This window comes from Carassius auratus, chromosome 2, assembly GCF_003368295.1.
Source record: "Carassius auratus strain Wakin chromosome 2, ASM336829v1, whole genome shotgun sequence".
NCBI classification, from domain to species: domain Eukaryota; kingdom Metazoa; phylum Chordata; class Actinopteri; order Cypriniformes; family Cyprinidae; genus Carassius; species Carassius auratus.
In genome coordinates, this window is record NC_039244.1 from 15,856,140 (window position 1) to 15,869,850 (window position 13,711).

Below are 13,711 nucleotides of genomic sequence, written 5' to 3' on the forward strand. Positions count from 1 at the left end.
AGGGAATGATGTAAATGAGTGTAAGTTTGCTGGTGATATGAGCTTGACTGATTGTGGTGTGAAAAATTGTACACTAATGTGTTTAGTTTCATTAATGAAAAGCGTTGCAAAGTCGTCAGCTATTAGAGATTAAGCAGGAGGTGGATTAAACTCTTTGATTGGTGACAACAGAACAAGAAACCTTGACAAAACCTTGGTTTAAACGATATGTATAATGGGAATGTTCAGATTCAGATGAATATACAGGTCACAGAGCACAAGGGGAGAGAAAACACAACAAACAGTCCTGGGGTGTGACACTTGAGAATATCTGATAATGTTCTGAGTTCTTTCTTTGAACTACTGTAGCTAATGCACAATATGACAAAAATGGTACACTAAAACATCATGCTTCTTGCCATTACAACCACCATCTAGTTGCCTGCCAATAGGGCCATAGCTGATGTTTTGAGGAGAAAAAGTGAATGTTCCTAAAGGCTCAAATAATTAGTCCACAAAGAGTACATGATGCAAGTAGTTTCAATACTTCTAGCTATGGCCCCGTTTGTCAGGATATGAGATCTTTATAATAAATATGCTGCTTATTATTTATTCCGTAAAAGCTGCTCAAAGCAACCAATGAAATGTTGTGGTTGACTGAATACTGCATGCAGCACTTTGTCTCTGCTGAATTCCAAACATCAAGAAATAAGACAGCTTTGATGTGACAAATAACAAGATAAAATACATATTTTTTTATTGGTTGGGATTCACATACACAATACAACATGCTCTCCACCAGGCCAAATCCTTATATTACTTATGTGCATTAGAAAGCAATACACAGGCTCAGAATACCAGGCTACAGCTCTACTTACCATGTAAATTGATCAGTAGATGACGCCACAGTCCTACACAGTAACCAAGAACAAAGCTGGACACACCACAACTCTGATGACTGGCTACTACTTTGCACTTAACTTCATCCTATTTTCTAAATCTCACACCTCAGGCTGTTAGATTAGGCAACCAGAGAGGTTTACACGGAGCACCCGTACACTCTCTCTTCAGTCTTGACTACATACCTTCTCCCAGCTCCATTATCAAGTGTAAAGGGGCAGCACGAATGGTACAAAAAGACGCACAAACTCAATAATTTCCAGTCAGATCAGTTTTTCTGACAAATCCTGAATAGATAAATGAACTCACTGAATTAGTCAAAGACTATCACACTTCACTTCCATTTCAATGCATCATTTATATATAGCCATTAGGCTGTTTACCCTTGCTATGTTCATGGCTATCCTAATTTTAATAGTTCCCCATAAGCCTTAATTCGGTGTGAATGACAATAAGGCCTACACATTGTAATAATACTGTTCAAATATGAAATCATATATGAGTATGCATAAAAATTAATATTCAAGCACATTTGCATTATCTGACCTCATACACTCATTCTTACATACACAGGAAGTGAAGTTGCACAAATGCATCTAGGTAGCTTTTTTAATGTTATTCAAGACATCCTTTATCAAATTTCATATCAAAATTGAACACTGAGTATAGCTGCTTTTAAGCGAACAATGGCACAAAACAGTGAATGTATATGTACAGTGCATAGAGTTCATATATGCTAATACCACACAATAACTGACTTAATGCACTCACCCGCTCATATAGACCTGCTTTTCTCGTTTCATGAAATTAATTTATTGTTTTGGTAAATGCAACATCTTGTTTTTGTTGGTTTAAATTAAGTATTTTTAAACTTGTGCAGTGGCAATTGGAGCTTGTGTTCATGTAAATCACTTATTGTACCGTATGTTTACTTGATGAGAGAAATTTCTTTGTAGCCTTTGTAGAGTTGTGAATTCCTTCCTTTCTCACAAGCACCATTATATTTTAGCCTTTTGCTCAGTTTCAGCTTGCATTTAAATATCAGATTTCACACAATAATATTATACAACATATTTTAATTTTAATTTTGCACAGCATTAAAAAATTATGTATAACTATATATATATATATTTCCTCAGATGAACTACACTGGACATAGTGAGTAAATTAAACAAAATCAGGAAAATGTTATTTAAATTGCACAGGACATCAGATTGCACAAGCAACTAATTTGTTTCTCAGGAACATTGTGGTATGCTATAAAGTAAATAAAGAAAACACAGATAAAAGAAGGAATAAAATAAGCATGTCTTAATGCATTGTACTGTATCAAACCAGTAGTGTGCTGTGTGACTTCATTGGCAGATCAACCATTCAAACAAAACCTTTATTCCTGATGTGTGCAGTCCTGTACCTTCTTAGGACATTACGTTTAAAATTATTTTTTTTATTATGGATTTTCATTGTTCCTTATTCATAACTGTTAGACTGTGTGCATGTGCTGTGTCTAAATGGAGTGTGGGATAAAACACCATGTGAGAATTAACATTATTCTTACACTGTCTTATACAAGTTAAAATATGTTATTAGAATCAATTTTTCTAATTGCACTTGTCCGCATTTTTTAAAAGACAATAAGTATTTTATCTTAAAACAAAATCCTTTTATTAACTACTAAATCTAAATAAGTTTTTTCAGTAAAATCGGTTTTGTTGACTCAAAAGTGTACTATTTATCAAGATTTTTTAAGCATATTGTACGATAAAACTTAAAATGTTAAGTTCTTAACCCATTAACTTTGGCAGAATATGAAAGTGCAGATCTGTAACGGGTGGTTTGAAAAACTCCTTTCCTCAGGTAATTTCACCTGGAATGAGCCAGCAAAGCAAATTCATGTAAATAGCATTTAAATTGCAAAACACTATTTTCAAATGACTACATTTGCTTAAGTGACTTGTTTTCATTTACTTTGTTAAAACTTCTATTTAAGATCATGGTGCATATGTGGTAAAGGCCCACTGAACTAAGAAAAGTTCATTTGTGAATCTGCCTGGTTATCCAAAAACACGTCTGTAGATCCTAACTTATGTAGCTAATTAATCCAAAGCTTGGTGAAATTTTAAAAAAGTAACTTCGAAACCATATACAGGCGTGCTGAGAATACAGTTTTCACAGTGCATATAAAATGCTAGATGCTCAAGCAAGCACACCAGACTGCGAGGCCTGCTGGGATGGGAATTCTGGATGCCTGCTTGAGGAAACAAATTGCTTTTCAACTTGACTGTGCACCAGAGGAGTGATTTTCAACATACCTCCTGCATTGAAGTGCAACCTTTAGACATAGGAAAAGGAATGAAAGTGTGGTATATTTATTTATAGTCACATTACATGGAATTTTACAGCGGGCTATATCACAAGCCCATCCTATGTTTTTTGTTTACTCACATTTGCATATATCTAGGATTCCTGAATCTAAAGCCAGCTGCACATAGTCCAAGTCTACACCGTAGAAGCAGAATATGGTTCTTAGTCCCATTTTCAGTATACTTAATTTTGTTATGAAACTACTCACACCGGTAATTTTTCAGGACTCACAAGCCCCATTTTTACAACAATTGTGTGAATGGAACTTTTCTAGACTGGACATCTTATCTAATCTCCACTATGTTTTACACTGCATATTTACATGTGTGGTTTCGTTAACATACAGACACTGTATATCATCTGAAGGTTTCAGATCTAGTCCCTGTCTTTAGAGCTGCTCCTGTCTGAACTGTGCAAAACTTTGATGGTCTCCAAACACTACACTCACGAACGCTGAACTCTTCGGTTCTTTCTGTTCCTTGTCTGGTGCTGGTTGGGTTTTAGCACACACGGTTGCTTCGTTACTCATCTTTTGTGTGGTTTAATTAAACTATCTCTACTATTGGAATGTATTCCTTCTCTTTGACATCCTTGGTGGACAAATGTACACAAGTTTTAAATGGGACCGTTTGTGAGTCTCACTTGTTATAAAATACAGTTGTCAATCCCAGACACTGCTTTTGTTTGTGTGCTTTATTGCTTTAAAATTATGTCAGTAGCATTGCTAGGTTTTCTGGGGTCCCTTGTACATTTTATTGCATTGGGCCCCTTCTATGGAATTGCTTGAAATGAGGGCCCTCTCTCACACTTTTTTTGGTGATACTGTTCTTAAAAACTGTGTACACCAAGGTCAATAACTATAATGATGAACAAAAGTTATAATAACAATTTTATGAGAAAAGCACCTTGCACAGTAGCTAACAATAATGAAAAAGAGAACTGGTTTCGCTTAAGTGTTTTTCCCCAGCTGATGAACAATAAAAACATTGATATCCAATCAAAATACATCCCACTTTAGAGAGGTCAAGCATTTAAAGCAGCAGTGCGTGCTTATAATAAACATCTCTTGGCTTGGACACTAATAAAGCTATTGTTCTCTTTATAGTTATCATTCTTGGCATGAATGATGAATGAGGGCTTTCTGTGCCATGCTTGTCCTTCAGTTTCTACTTGTTTCTTCATTCATTTTGATTTGAAGCACACTTCAAACATAGAAAATTAAAAAATCTTGAAGTATACTGGGGTATAATAAAAGATCAAAATTAAGCAATTATACAAAAAAATTGTATCTTGTTTCTCATGTCTTAAACAAAAACAGCCATCCATCCATTAGCAAGTGTTTTACCAATGGGTGGAATCTTCTGGAAGGGATTCTTCCATTCAGTGAAGTTACAGTACCATGGCTGCGCTTGTTCTAGGTAAGGTAATGTTCAAGGACTAAACATAAAAATCGTTTAACCAGTGAGACTGATGGAAGCAGAATGGTCAGCCTGATTAAAAATCATGAAAATAAATAATAAAAAACCTTCATATCTCACTCACTGTGTCCTCTATTCACTTTGTCCAAGCTATTTGCACACCATTTGAAAGACCGAGCTCCTTTGTGCTCCTTTTAAAAAGGATCTCTGCTGGCCTGCCCTCGTTGCAAAGCAAAGTCACCGGCTTTTACATCTCAAAATGTAGACAAATGGACGAAATTAAATCTGATTTGCATCAAAAATCTGAAGAGGTTTTACATTGTACCTGTTCTGTCAATACTGTGAAGTTTTAAAACATTTCCTGAACTGCAGTATGTATGGCGTATTCTGTTAGTTATTTGTCAGTAAGAATCTAGATTTAGACGGAAGCCTCCTTGACTTTTAGCAAAAGAAAACCTGACAGGTCAGAGAGTTTGAATGTTTTCGTGATCTACATACAGCTTATAAAAAAAACAAGCCAGCATGATTTATAAATGGGAGAATTTTGGCCTTGAAAAGTGAAGCTTCTGTTGACTGAATGCCTCAAGATATGGCCATCTTCACATAAACCTGTTTTTTTTTTTTTTTTTTTTTCATGCCTATAGGCGTCTGTCAGTGTGAATGCACTGCAGAGCATGAACACATTCATATCAATTAACAAAAGAAGAGACAGGGTCTTAAAAGGTGATGAGGCCATGGGCGTTTCTATCTTTATGTAAAAGCATTGCTTCTACAGGGAAGGAAAGCCATGCACTATGACCACACCCAGTTTGACTGAGGGTTGGTTGATTTTCAAACCTGGGGCAGAGGCTGGGGCTTTTAGAACTCTCAGCCATTTGACACAGACTCTAGATATTAACAGTCTACAAGAGTGGATGCCTCAATGAGAAGGTAAACTACTTTGACCTAATGTTGTGTTTTTATTATAACATGTTAGAAACCCATTCATTATTTTCGTTTTTGCCATTCTGTAAAATTTCCGAATAATTATATGCAGTTATTTTTGTTAACGTAATAATGGCTAATCACAGTGTGCTGAGATTAAACCATTTCGTTTTGGTTTTCTAATTGAACTGGTATGGTGTCATTTCTTAAGTTGTGTTTGTGTGCATCTGTCAGTGTTATTATTGTTAACTAAACCTATTAAAAGTTGTTTTTGTTGGTTGAAATAAATGATACACCAAATATAAGATGTAAAAATAAAATAAAACATTTCAAAGGAATTTAGACATTTTTTGAAAATTTTCTGAAAAAAAAGTTGAAAATGAATTAGTGAAATTAGAGAAATTAAAACTGAAATGAAAATAAAGCTAAATAGAAATATTAAAAAAAATAACAAACACAACAGAAACTGAAATACCTGAGAGTAAAATAGCAGGTGGTCTCTGTGCCTGCGGGAGTTTAAGCTTGTATGTTGATGTGTGTGCAGGTCTCCAGGAGACATTATGGAGCTAACACAAGCTGACAGGCAGCATTTAGACAAGAGCAAACAAGACACGGGTTCTTTAGGAAACACCGATGACGGCCTGAAATATGATAGTGGGCGCGTAGCCCATGACTTCAGCTGCATCCACAGCAAAGGTACAGCAAATAATCAGATGAAAGGGTGTTGAAATGTCTGAGCTTCTTTCCCGCAGTACAACAATGGTAATAGAAAATATTTCTGAAAAGAAATAGAGCCCAGCATTGTGGGATATTTTGCTCTTTTCAGTTTAATACCAAATGTAATGAATGTTTTGAGTGAACATGCTCAAACGTAGAGAAAGCTTGTGGAAATAGCATTGTCTGACATTCAATTATCTATTCAAATATTGTTCCAATGAAATGAATTGCTATAATGTATAAATTGCACACTAAGCCGTCTTGGATAAAAGTGTTTCTAAAAAATGTTGTAAATGTATTATTAATCTAAATTAAATAATGCTTTCAAGAGACTCATTTTTAATTCAGTTACAATTACTTACACAAAGTAAATATTGTCATTCAATATGATGCATTCAAATTATTTTCATTAGCAACACTTGCAAGCGTTTTACAGTTTTCAAGTGAAAAATGCAAATTAAACCACAGAACTGTGTTGCAGCGGCTCTGGATATTGTAGCCAATACATAGTGCTCATACTGGATCTGAATCACAAAACATTTGTAAGAATGGCGTGCATTTTGTGTTTGTTCAGAACTGTTCCCTGCTGAGGATGGAGAGGAAGCCACCAAGCACTTCCTGCAGGAGCTGGTGAACATCTTGCTGGACTACATCAATAAATCCCTCAAACGCAGCTCAAAAGTTCTAGATTTCCACTATCCTCACCAGCTTAAGGAAGGTCTGGAGGGATTCAGCCTAGAGCTCCCTGACCAGCCAGATAACCTAGAGCAGCTGCTGGTGGACTGCAGAGACACGCTTAAATATGGGGTTAAAACAGGTTAGAACATGCAAACTAACACAAGTCACAGTTGTGTGTAGTGGAGCTTTTTGTTAAAGCTGCCCTTTAATGTTGCCAGGTCACCCGAGATTTTTCAACCAGCTGTCAACTGGACTTGACATCATTGGTCTTGCAGGAGAATGGTTGACGTCCACAGCAAATACAAACATGTAAGGCAGGAGTTTAATTTCTTCAGCATTCATATTATAATTATAGATGAACAGAAATTAAATGTGAGGGGTGTCCATGGATGAAATTGTAAATAAGGTATAGGGATGAAACTATATATATATATATATATATATATATATATATATATATATATATATATATATATATATATGGACCCACTTTACAGTAAGTGGCCTTAACTACTATGTACTTACATTTTAATTAATGATTTAGTACAATGTACTTATTGTGTACATACATGTTTTTACATTGTACTTATATTTAAAAAAACTACATGTAATTGCATGTGTATTTAATTTCTGTAATTACATTTATAATTACACTATTGACCCATACTTTACACCTTAAACCCATTACCCCCTAAACTTACCCATACCTCCAACCCTCACCCTAACCTTACCCCTATCCCACCTCAATAGCAGCAAAAGTGTTTTACAATACAATATGAACACAATAAGTACATTGTACTTATTTTTTTATGTAAGTACATAGTAGTTAAGGCCACCTAATATAAAGTGGGACCATATATATATATATATATATATATATATATATATATATATATATATATATAAACTTTTATCAAAACCAAACTCTTAAACAGTGTAACAGTAGGTTTTTTTAGCTGCTAGTTCTGGGGAAATTATACTTCTAATATCAAGCTTAAATAAGAAGCTATTAAACAATAGTACAAAAACAATGAGTTATGTATGTTAAAGTACAGATCCTTTCTGCCACATTGTGAGATACACCTGGACAAACATATGTTGACTGGATTGAGGCAGATCTGAATGTGAGCTTTCAGTATGTTGTAAGTGGACTAAATGATTGGGGAAGTCATGACATTTATGACATTTTTATTATAAAGCATGAGGTCAAAAAAAAAATCTATTCTAAGATTTTCTGAAAATAAATTTTCATTTTCCAACCTGACTGAAAGCAGCGTTTGTCACAGTTCCCATTATGCCCGATTTCTTTTACGGCTCTTTAGAGCACATATGAGTCTAAGTTCTTCTCTTTTTACAGGTTCACTTATGAAATATCCCCAGTCTTCATACTCATGGAGGAAGTAGTTCTGAGAAAAATGCATTCAATTATTGGATGGCCAGAGGAAGATGGAGATGGAATATTTTGTCCTGGTAACAAGCTGAAAGCACAAAAATACAGGACGCATTTATATTTGTGTTTTGAAAATGAACATTGGAACTTTGCTATCATTAGTATTTCATTAAACAGCTAATGGCTTTCTCTGCAGGAGGCACCATGTCCAATCTGTACAGTGTGTTGTTGGCTAGGTTCCATCTCTTTCCGGTGGTGAAGACCCAAGGGATGTCTGCCATACCTCGCCTGGCACTGTTCACCTCTGCGCACGTACATAATCTCATTATTGTTTCCTCCACTCTCAGCGGGCATGCTGTGGCAGTTCCACTTACTCAATGAGACACATAGCTCAACACATTTCAGCTATTACCTCCTCACCCACTGATTGGGAGGTCAGACGTTACGTGTCACAGCACAGCAAAGTGCTGATAAACTGACGTTAATTTAAATATTTCTTGTTATGGTAAAGCAAAAGGTCAGATCATGTAAGCAGTTTGCCTGTGCATGTTTAACATACGTTTTCCTTATTAGAGTCATTATTCAATCAAGAAGTCTGCAGCAGTTCTCGGCATCGGCTCTGAAAACGTTATAGTCGTCAGATGTGATGAAAGGTTAGACTGGTGGATGGAATCATAGGTTCATAATGTGCAAGGTGTCCAGTTTAGCAAGAATAATACAACTTTTTGGTTTCTCTCTGTGAGGGGTAAGATGATCTCATCAGAACTGAACTCCAGCATCGAGACTGCAAAGTCTAAGGTTGGTCAAGTGAGCTGACTTTGAGCTGAATATTTTTATTTGTATTTGTATTTTATATTTATATTTAAATATTATATTTATATTTATATTTATAAGTTTGTTTTCTGGTTCCTGTACCATTTACGGATAAGAGCTCCATATAACATGCAACATTTCATATAACAGACCTTAGTCAGGTTAGACGACATACTGAATTTAACATGAAGCAAACAAGACTATTGACACTGCATGAAAGCCCTAATTTTTCCAACTAACAATTTTCTAAACTGTTTTATGGAGTTTTCGTTTTATTTTGTTTTGATTGTTTTCCCCAGAAAAAATCATTATGTCCATTGAACGTACTGTACTTATATTTATCACAGCCTTGTTTTAATTCCTGTCTAAATTAAATGTCACAGTCCTGTTTAAGTTCTATAGCACTCTGTATTCAGATTGCCTTCTCAGCCAAACTCATCAGATCAGTAGAAATGTATCATATCAGTCCTTCAGTGAGCACTTGGAAACAATTGTGACTTTATTTCACTTCTATCTCTCTATGTTTTCATTACTGGCAACAACAGAATACTGTATACACAATGTGGGAACTGGATTACTGCAGTATAATAAATGTTTATTAATAGGACATTTTTATGCTTTTCTTAAGATTTTCTTGAAGGGTTGGTAGAGCTATTAAGATTTTCTTGAAGGGTTGGTACAGCTATTGCATATTAAATTAACTGCCAATGAAATGTAAATTTCTGCAGTGCACACATTAAAAAATGAAGGGGAAAAAATAGTCTAAATCCCAGCAGCTAGGACCTTGCACACCTGATATTCAGGTCAACAATAATTTTGCTCATGTGACTTAAGAAATTTCACACAGAAATTGTAAACATTTACTAAGAGACAGTAAGTAACACTGAATTAAACATAAAATAAAATAAACTTTAAAAAGATTATTGGAATATATTTAACAATAATTTCTGTTTCGGTCTTTCTATTTCAAAATGTCATGTTTAATTAAATGTGTTATTTGCTGTGTCTTTGTAATTCATTATGAAATTTACTGGCAATTTCTGAGTAAAACGTTTTCTATGCCTAATTTTTTCAGTGTATGATATCTTGTGTCTACAACATTTAGCAAATCCCTGTTTGCTGTCTATAGGGTCTGGTGCCATTCTATGTCAACGCAACGGCAGGAACCACAGTCTACGGAGCCTTTGACCCTCTGAATGAAATTGCAGACATCTGTGAACACCATGGCCTATGGATGCATGTGGATGTAATGCATGTTATCTTATTATGTACATTTTATTAAATGTAGTCAAAATGAGGCAGTGCTTTAATATTCTCATCTGATTTAGGCTGCTTGGGGTGGAGGCTTGCTTCTGTCCAACAAACATTGTGTGAAACTGCAAGGAATTGAAAGGTAACCTAAATCAATCATTATGATTGTATAATTCATTCCTGTTACTCAATGGCACAAGCAACGCAAAGGTCATCGGTTTGATTCACTGGAAAATCATTAAGTGATCAAATTTATAGCTTGAGTGCAGTGCTTTGCTTGGATAAAAGCCTCCACTAAACGCGTAATTGTTAACTGGGAAACATAGCAACATTCAGTCCATTTAACTGTTAGGAGTGCACATATCAAGGTTTTGTGATGTAATGCTTTAAGCAAAAGCAATGTCAAACTCCAAAAGAAATCAGTTGCCTCTATCTGAGATTCATTGACACTTGTAAATTTGCTGTGTGCCATATGAAAATAATAGGGTGACTGTTTGCAAGGCTTGTAACATTTTCTGATCCCCTGTCTCTATTGATAACATGGCCAAATATCCTTTTTTACATGCTACCTTGTTGGACTCTCATGTTCCTTTTAAATCTTGTTGGCTAATACAAGGACTGCTTCATCTACATTAAATGTCAGCAGCCAGTTCTCTGAATGCTTCTTTAACAACCCTCTGTTTCATTTCCTCTAAATCAACACAAAGTGTCGCCTTCATTGCCATTACATTTGGTGTTCTGCAGAATAATTCACGTAATTTCTCTACAATTTTAGCTCCAAACGGAGTGTGGTGAAAGCACGTGGACATTGACTCTGAACATCGACATTGAACTGTCAGCCTAAACACTTTGTTACTTTCCTTTATTTTGTACTGATGGTTGGTCAGAACCTGCAATTACAGCCTTGCTTCTAGAATACATCAAATTGATACAAACTTTGTGTCTAATGGATTCCACCTCCGCTTTCACCTCCATTTCAGAAATCATTTTATATTTTCAATGTGTATTTTAAATTGGGATTATTACAACATCTAACATCATCGTTTTATTCATATGCATTCATCCAGAGCCCATTCTGTGACCTGGAACCCACACAAGATGATGGGCGTCCCACTGCAATGCTCAACCATTCTAGTGAAGAGGAAGGTGAGCTGAGAATAAGGAGATATAAAAAAACCATGTAGCAAAAAAATATACTTTTGTGAGTTTTTATCTGCTCTGAAGAAGCTGATTAACATACATTTACTTAACATATACAGGTATAGGTGAATTTTCACAAAATGTTTTTGTTCAAAAGCACATGCCTTTGATGGCTTATATCGTGCCTCAGTGTCAGTAATATCAGCCTTTTGTGATGGTTGGATTTTTCCCTCAATTTTCCAGCATGACAAAGTTCACAGATCTCAAAATCAGTATCTGAACGCAAATGATGCAGACTGCAAAGCATGCAAGACAGACACATCTGGAATCTAGGTTTTGTCAAGAACAGTGGGCAGCTTTACTGCTCAGGACAAACCAGAAATTTCATACACATCACAACAGGCGGCATTGATTCTTGAGGAGCTATTGAAAACCTAGGCTATGTGTTGTTCTCAGGGCCTCCTGCAGGAATGTAATCAGCTGTGTGCCGAGTACCTCTTCCAACCTGACAAGCACTATGATGTGTCCTACGACACTGGGGACAAAAGCATTCAGTGTGGACGGCACGTAGACGTCTTCAAACTGTGGCTCATGTGGAAGGCAAAGGTCTGACAGACAATCTCCTTATTCAAACTAAATGTGCTTTCAACCACCTTCAGAAATCTGATCTGGAAAATGAGAGAGCTCCCAGATGGAAAACAGACATTTATGTAGTTATTTTTGTGGAGAAGTGAAGAAGAAAGAGGTGGAGGCAAAATATTGTTTGAAATAGTTTAATATCCAGAATTGAAAAGTAGGAATTGTACCCCAGTTATTAAAAGGAAGAAAAAGAAACTACAACATATTTGATTTATTCTTTGATGTAACAATATTCTATTATTCTTTTCTGTGAGTGAGCCTTTGGTTTCATCTACTTTTAAAATGTTTATTTCTCTTTATTGATTATTTTTTTCTCTTTTGCATTTTCTTATCGAGAGAGCAAATATTAAATAAATTCTTTACAGGGTTCTGAGGGTTTTGAAGCACAGATCAACCACTGCCTGGAAAATGCAGAGTATCTTTACTACAAGCTGAAGAGAAGAACAGACTTTCAGTTGGTCTTCAAAGGAAAGGTAATTGCCATGTTCCTGTGCATTTTCAGCATATTTTAAGATGAAAATTGCTGAATAATTCCAACAGTTGTTAGAGCTCATGGTAAATTTTTGGTTCCCCATGCATGATATAAATCATTGTTTTATGATTTCATATGTTTCACATAACATTTCAGCCTGAACACAGTAATGTCTGCTTTTGGTATCTCCCAAAACGACTGCAAAGCATTCTTCCAAGCCCAGAGCGAGACAGAGAACTTCATATGGTAAGTCAAGAAATTAAGCCGTTTCATTTCATAATTAACCAGTAAATTCAGGAAGGCATTATGAATTCCCACAGGTGGCTCCGAAAATCAAGACGAAGATGATGGAGGAAGGATTCACAATGATTGGCTATCAACCTCTGGAAGACAAAGTGAATTTCTTCCGTTGTGTTTTCTCCAACCCAGCCACTCAGAGGGAGGACGTGGACTTTCTAATAGATGAAATCGTTCGTCTGGGCTGTGAACTGTGAAAATCTTTCTTATAATAATCACAGGATAAATATTTATTTATTTATAGCCTTCTTTCTTCTTACATCTGAATCCAGTTACCAGTACATATACATGGCATTGTGAGCAAAATAATTTACAGCTTTCTTTTTGAATCTTTATAATATATATATATATATATATATATATATATATATATATATATATATATATATATATATATATATATATATATATATATATATATTAGCAATTATTAATAATTTATTCTTCATCTAGGCGAAGTGTGCTATATGTGATCTCCTTTACAAATCCTGTAGCTTTTGACTAATGAATTAAGTTATAAATGAGGTTTGAAAGACATATTAGTGGAGCCACATTGACCAAAAGAAATAGATGGTCACATGCTGATTTTCATTAAACCAACACGCTGCTTAGAGATGAGTCATTCCTTATAACGTGACTAAATGGCACCTGCTCTCTATCAAGATCAACAAATAAAGTGCATTTTGAAGGAGAAGAAATCGGGATTTCTGCTCATTTGTTTTGCAGTGT

The 13,711-nt window shown here is 35.3% G+C and overlaps 1 protein-coding gene across 1 annotated transcript; it reads left to right on the top strand.

Annotated features, from left to right (window-relative positions):
- The first annotated feature begins 5,511 nt into the window (after positions 1 to 5,511).
- gad3 (glutamate decarboxylase 3) lies at positions 5,512 to 13,282 on the top strand. The gene is made up of 15 exons (XM_026286314.1): positions 5,512 to 5,591; positions 6,130 to 6,281; positions 6,877 to 7,119; positions 7,199 to 7,289; positions 8,338 to 8,450; positions 8,567 to 8,682; positions 8,944 to 9,023; positions 9,114 to 9,168; positions 10,313 to 10,429; positions 10,512 to 10,576; positions 11,502 to 11,580; positions 12,031 to 12,180; positions 12,579 to 12,686; positions 12,842 to 12,931; positions 13,006 to 13,282. Exons 1-15 carry the CDS (start codon positions 5,584 to 5,586, stop codon positions 13,177 to 13,179), a joined length of 1,641 nt encoding a protein of 546 aa, XP_026142099.1. The 5' UTR covers positions 5,512 to 5,583; the 3' UTR covers positions 13,180 to 13,282.
- The last annotated feature ends 429 nt before the right edge of the window (positions 13,283 to 13,711 follow it).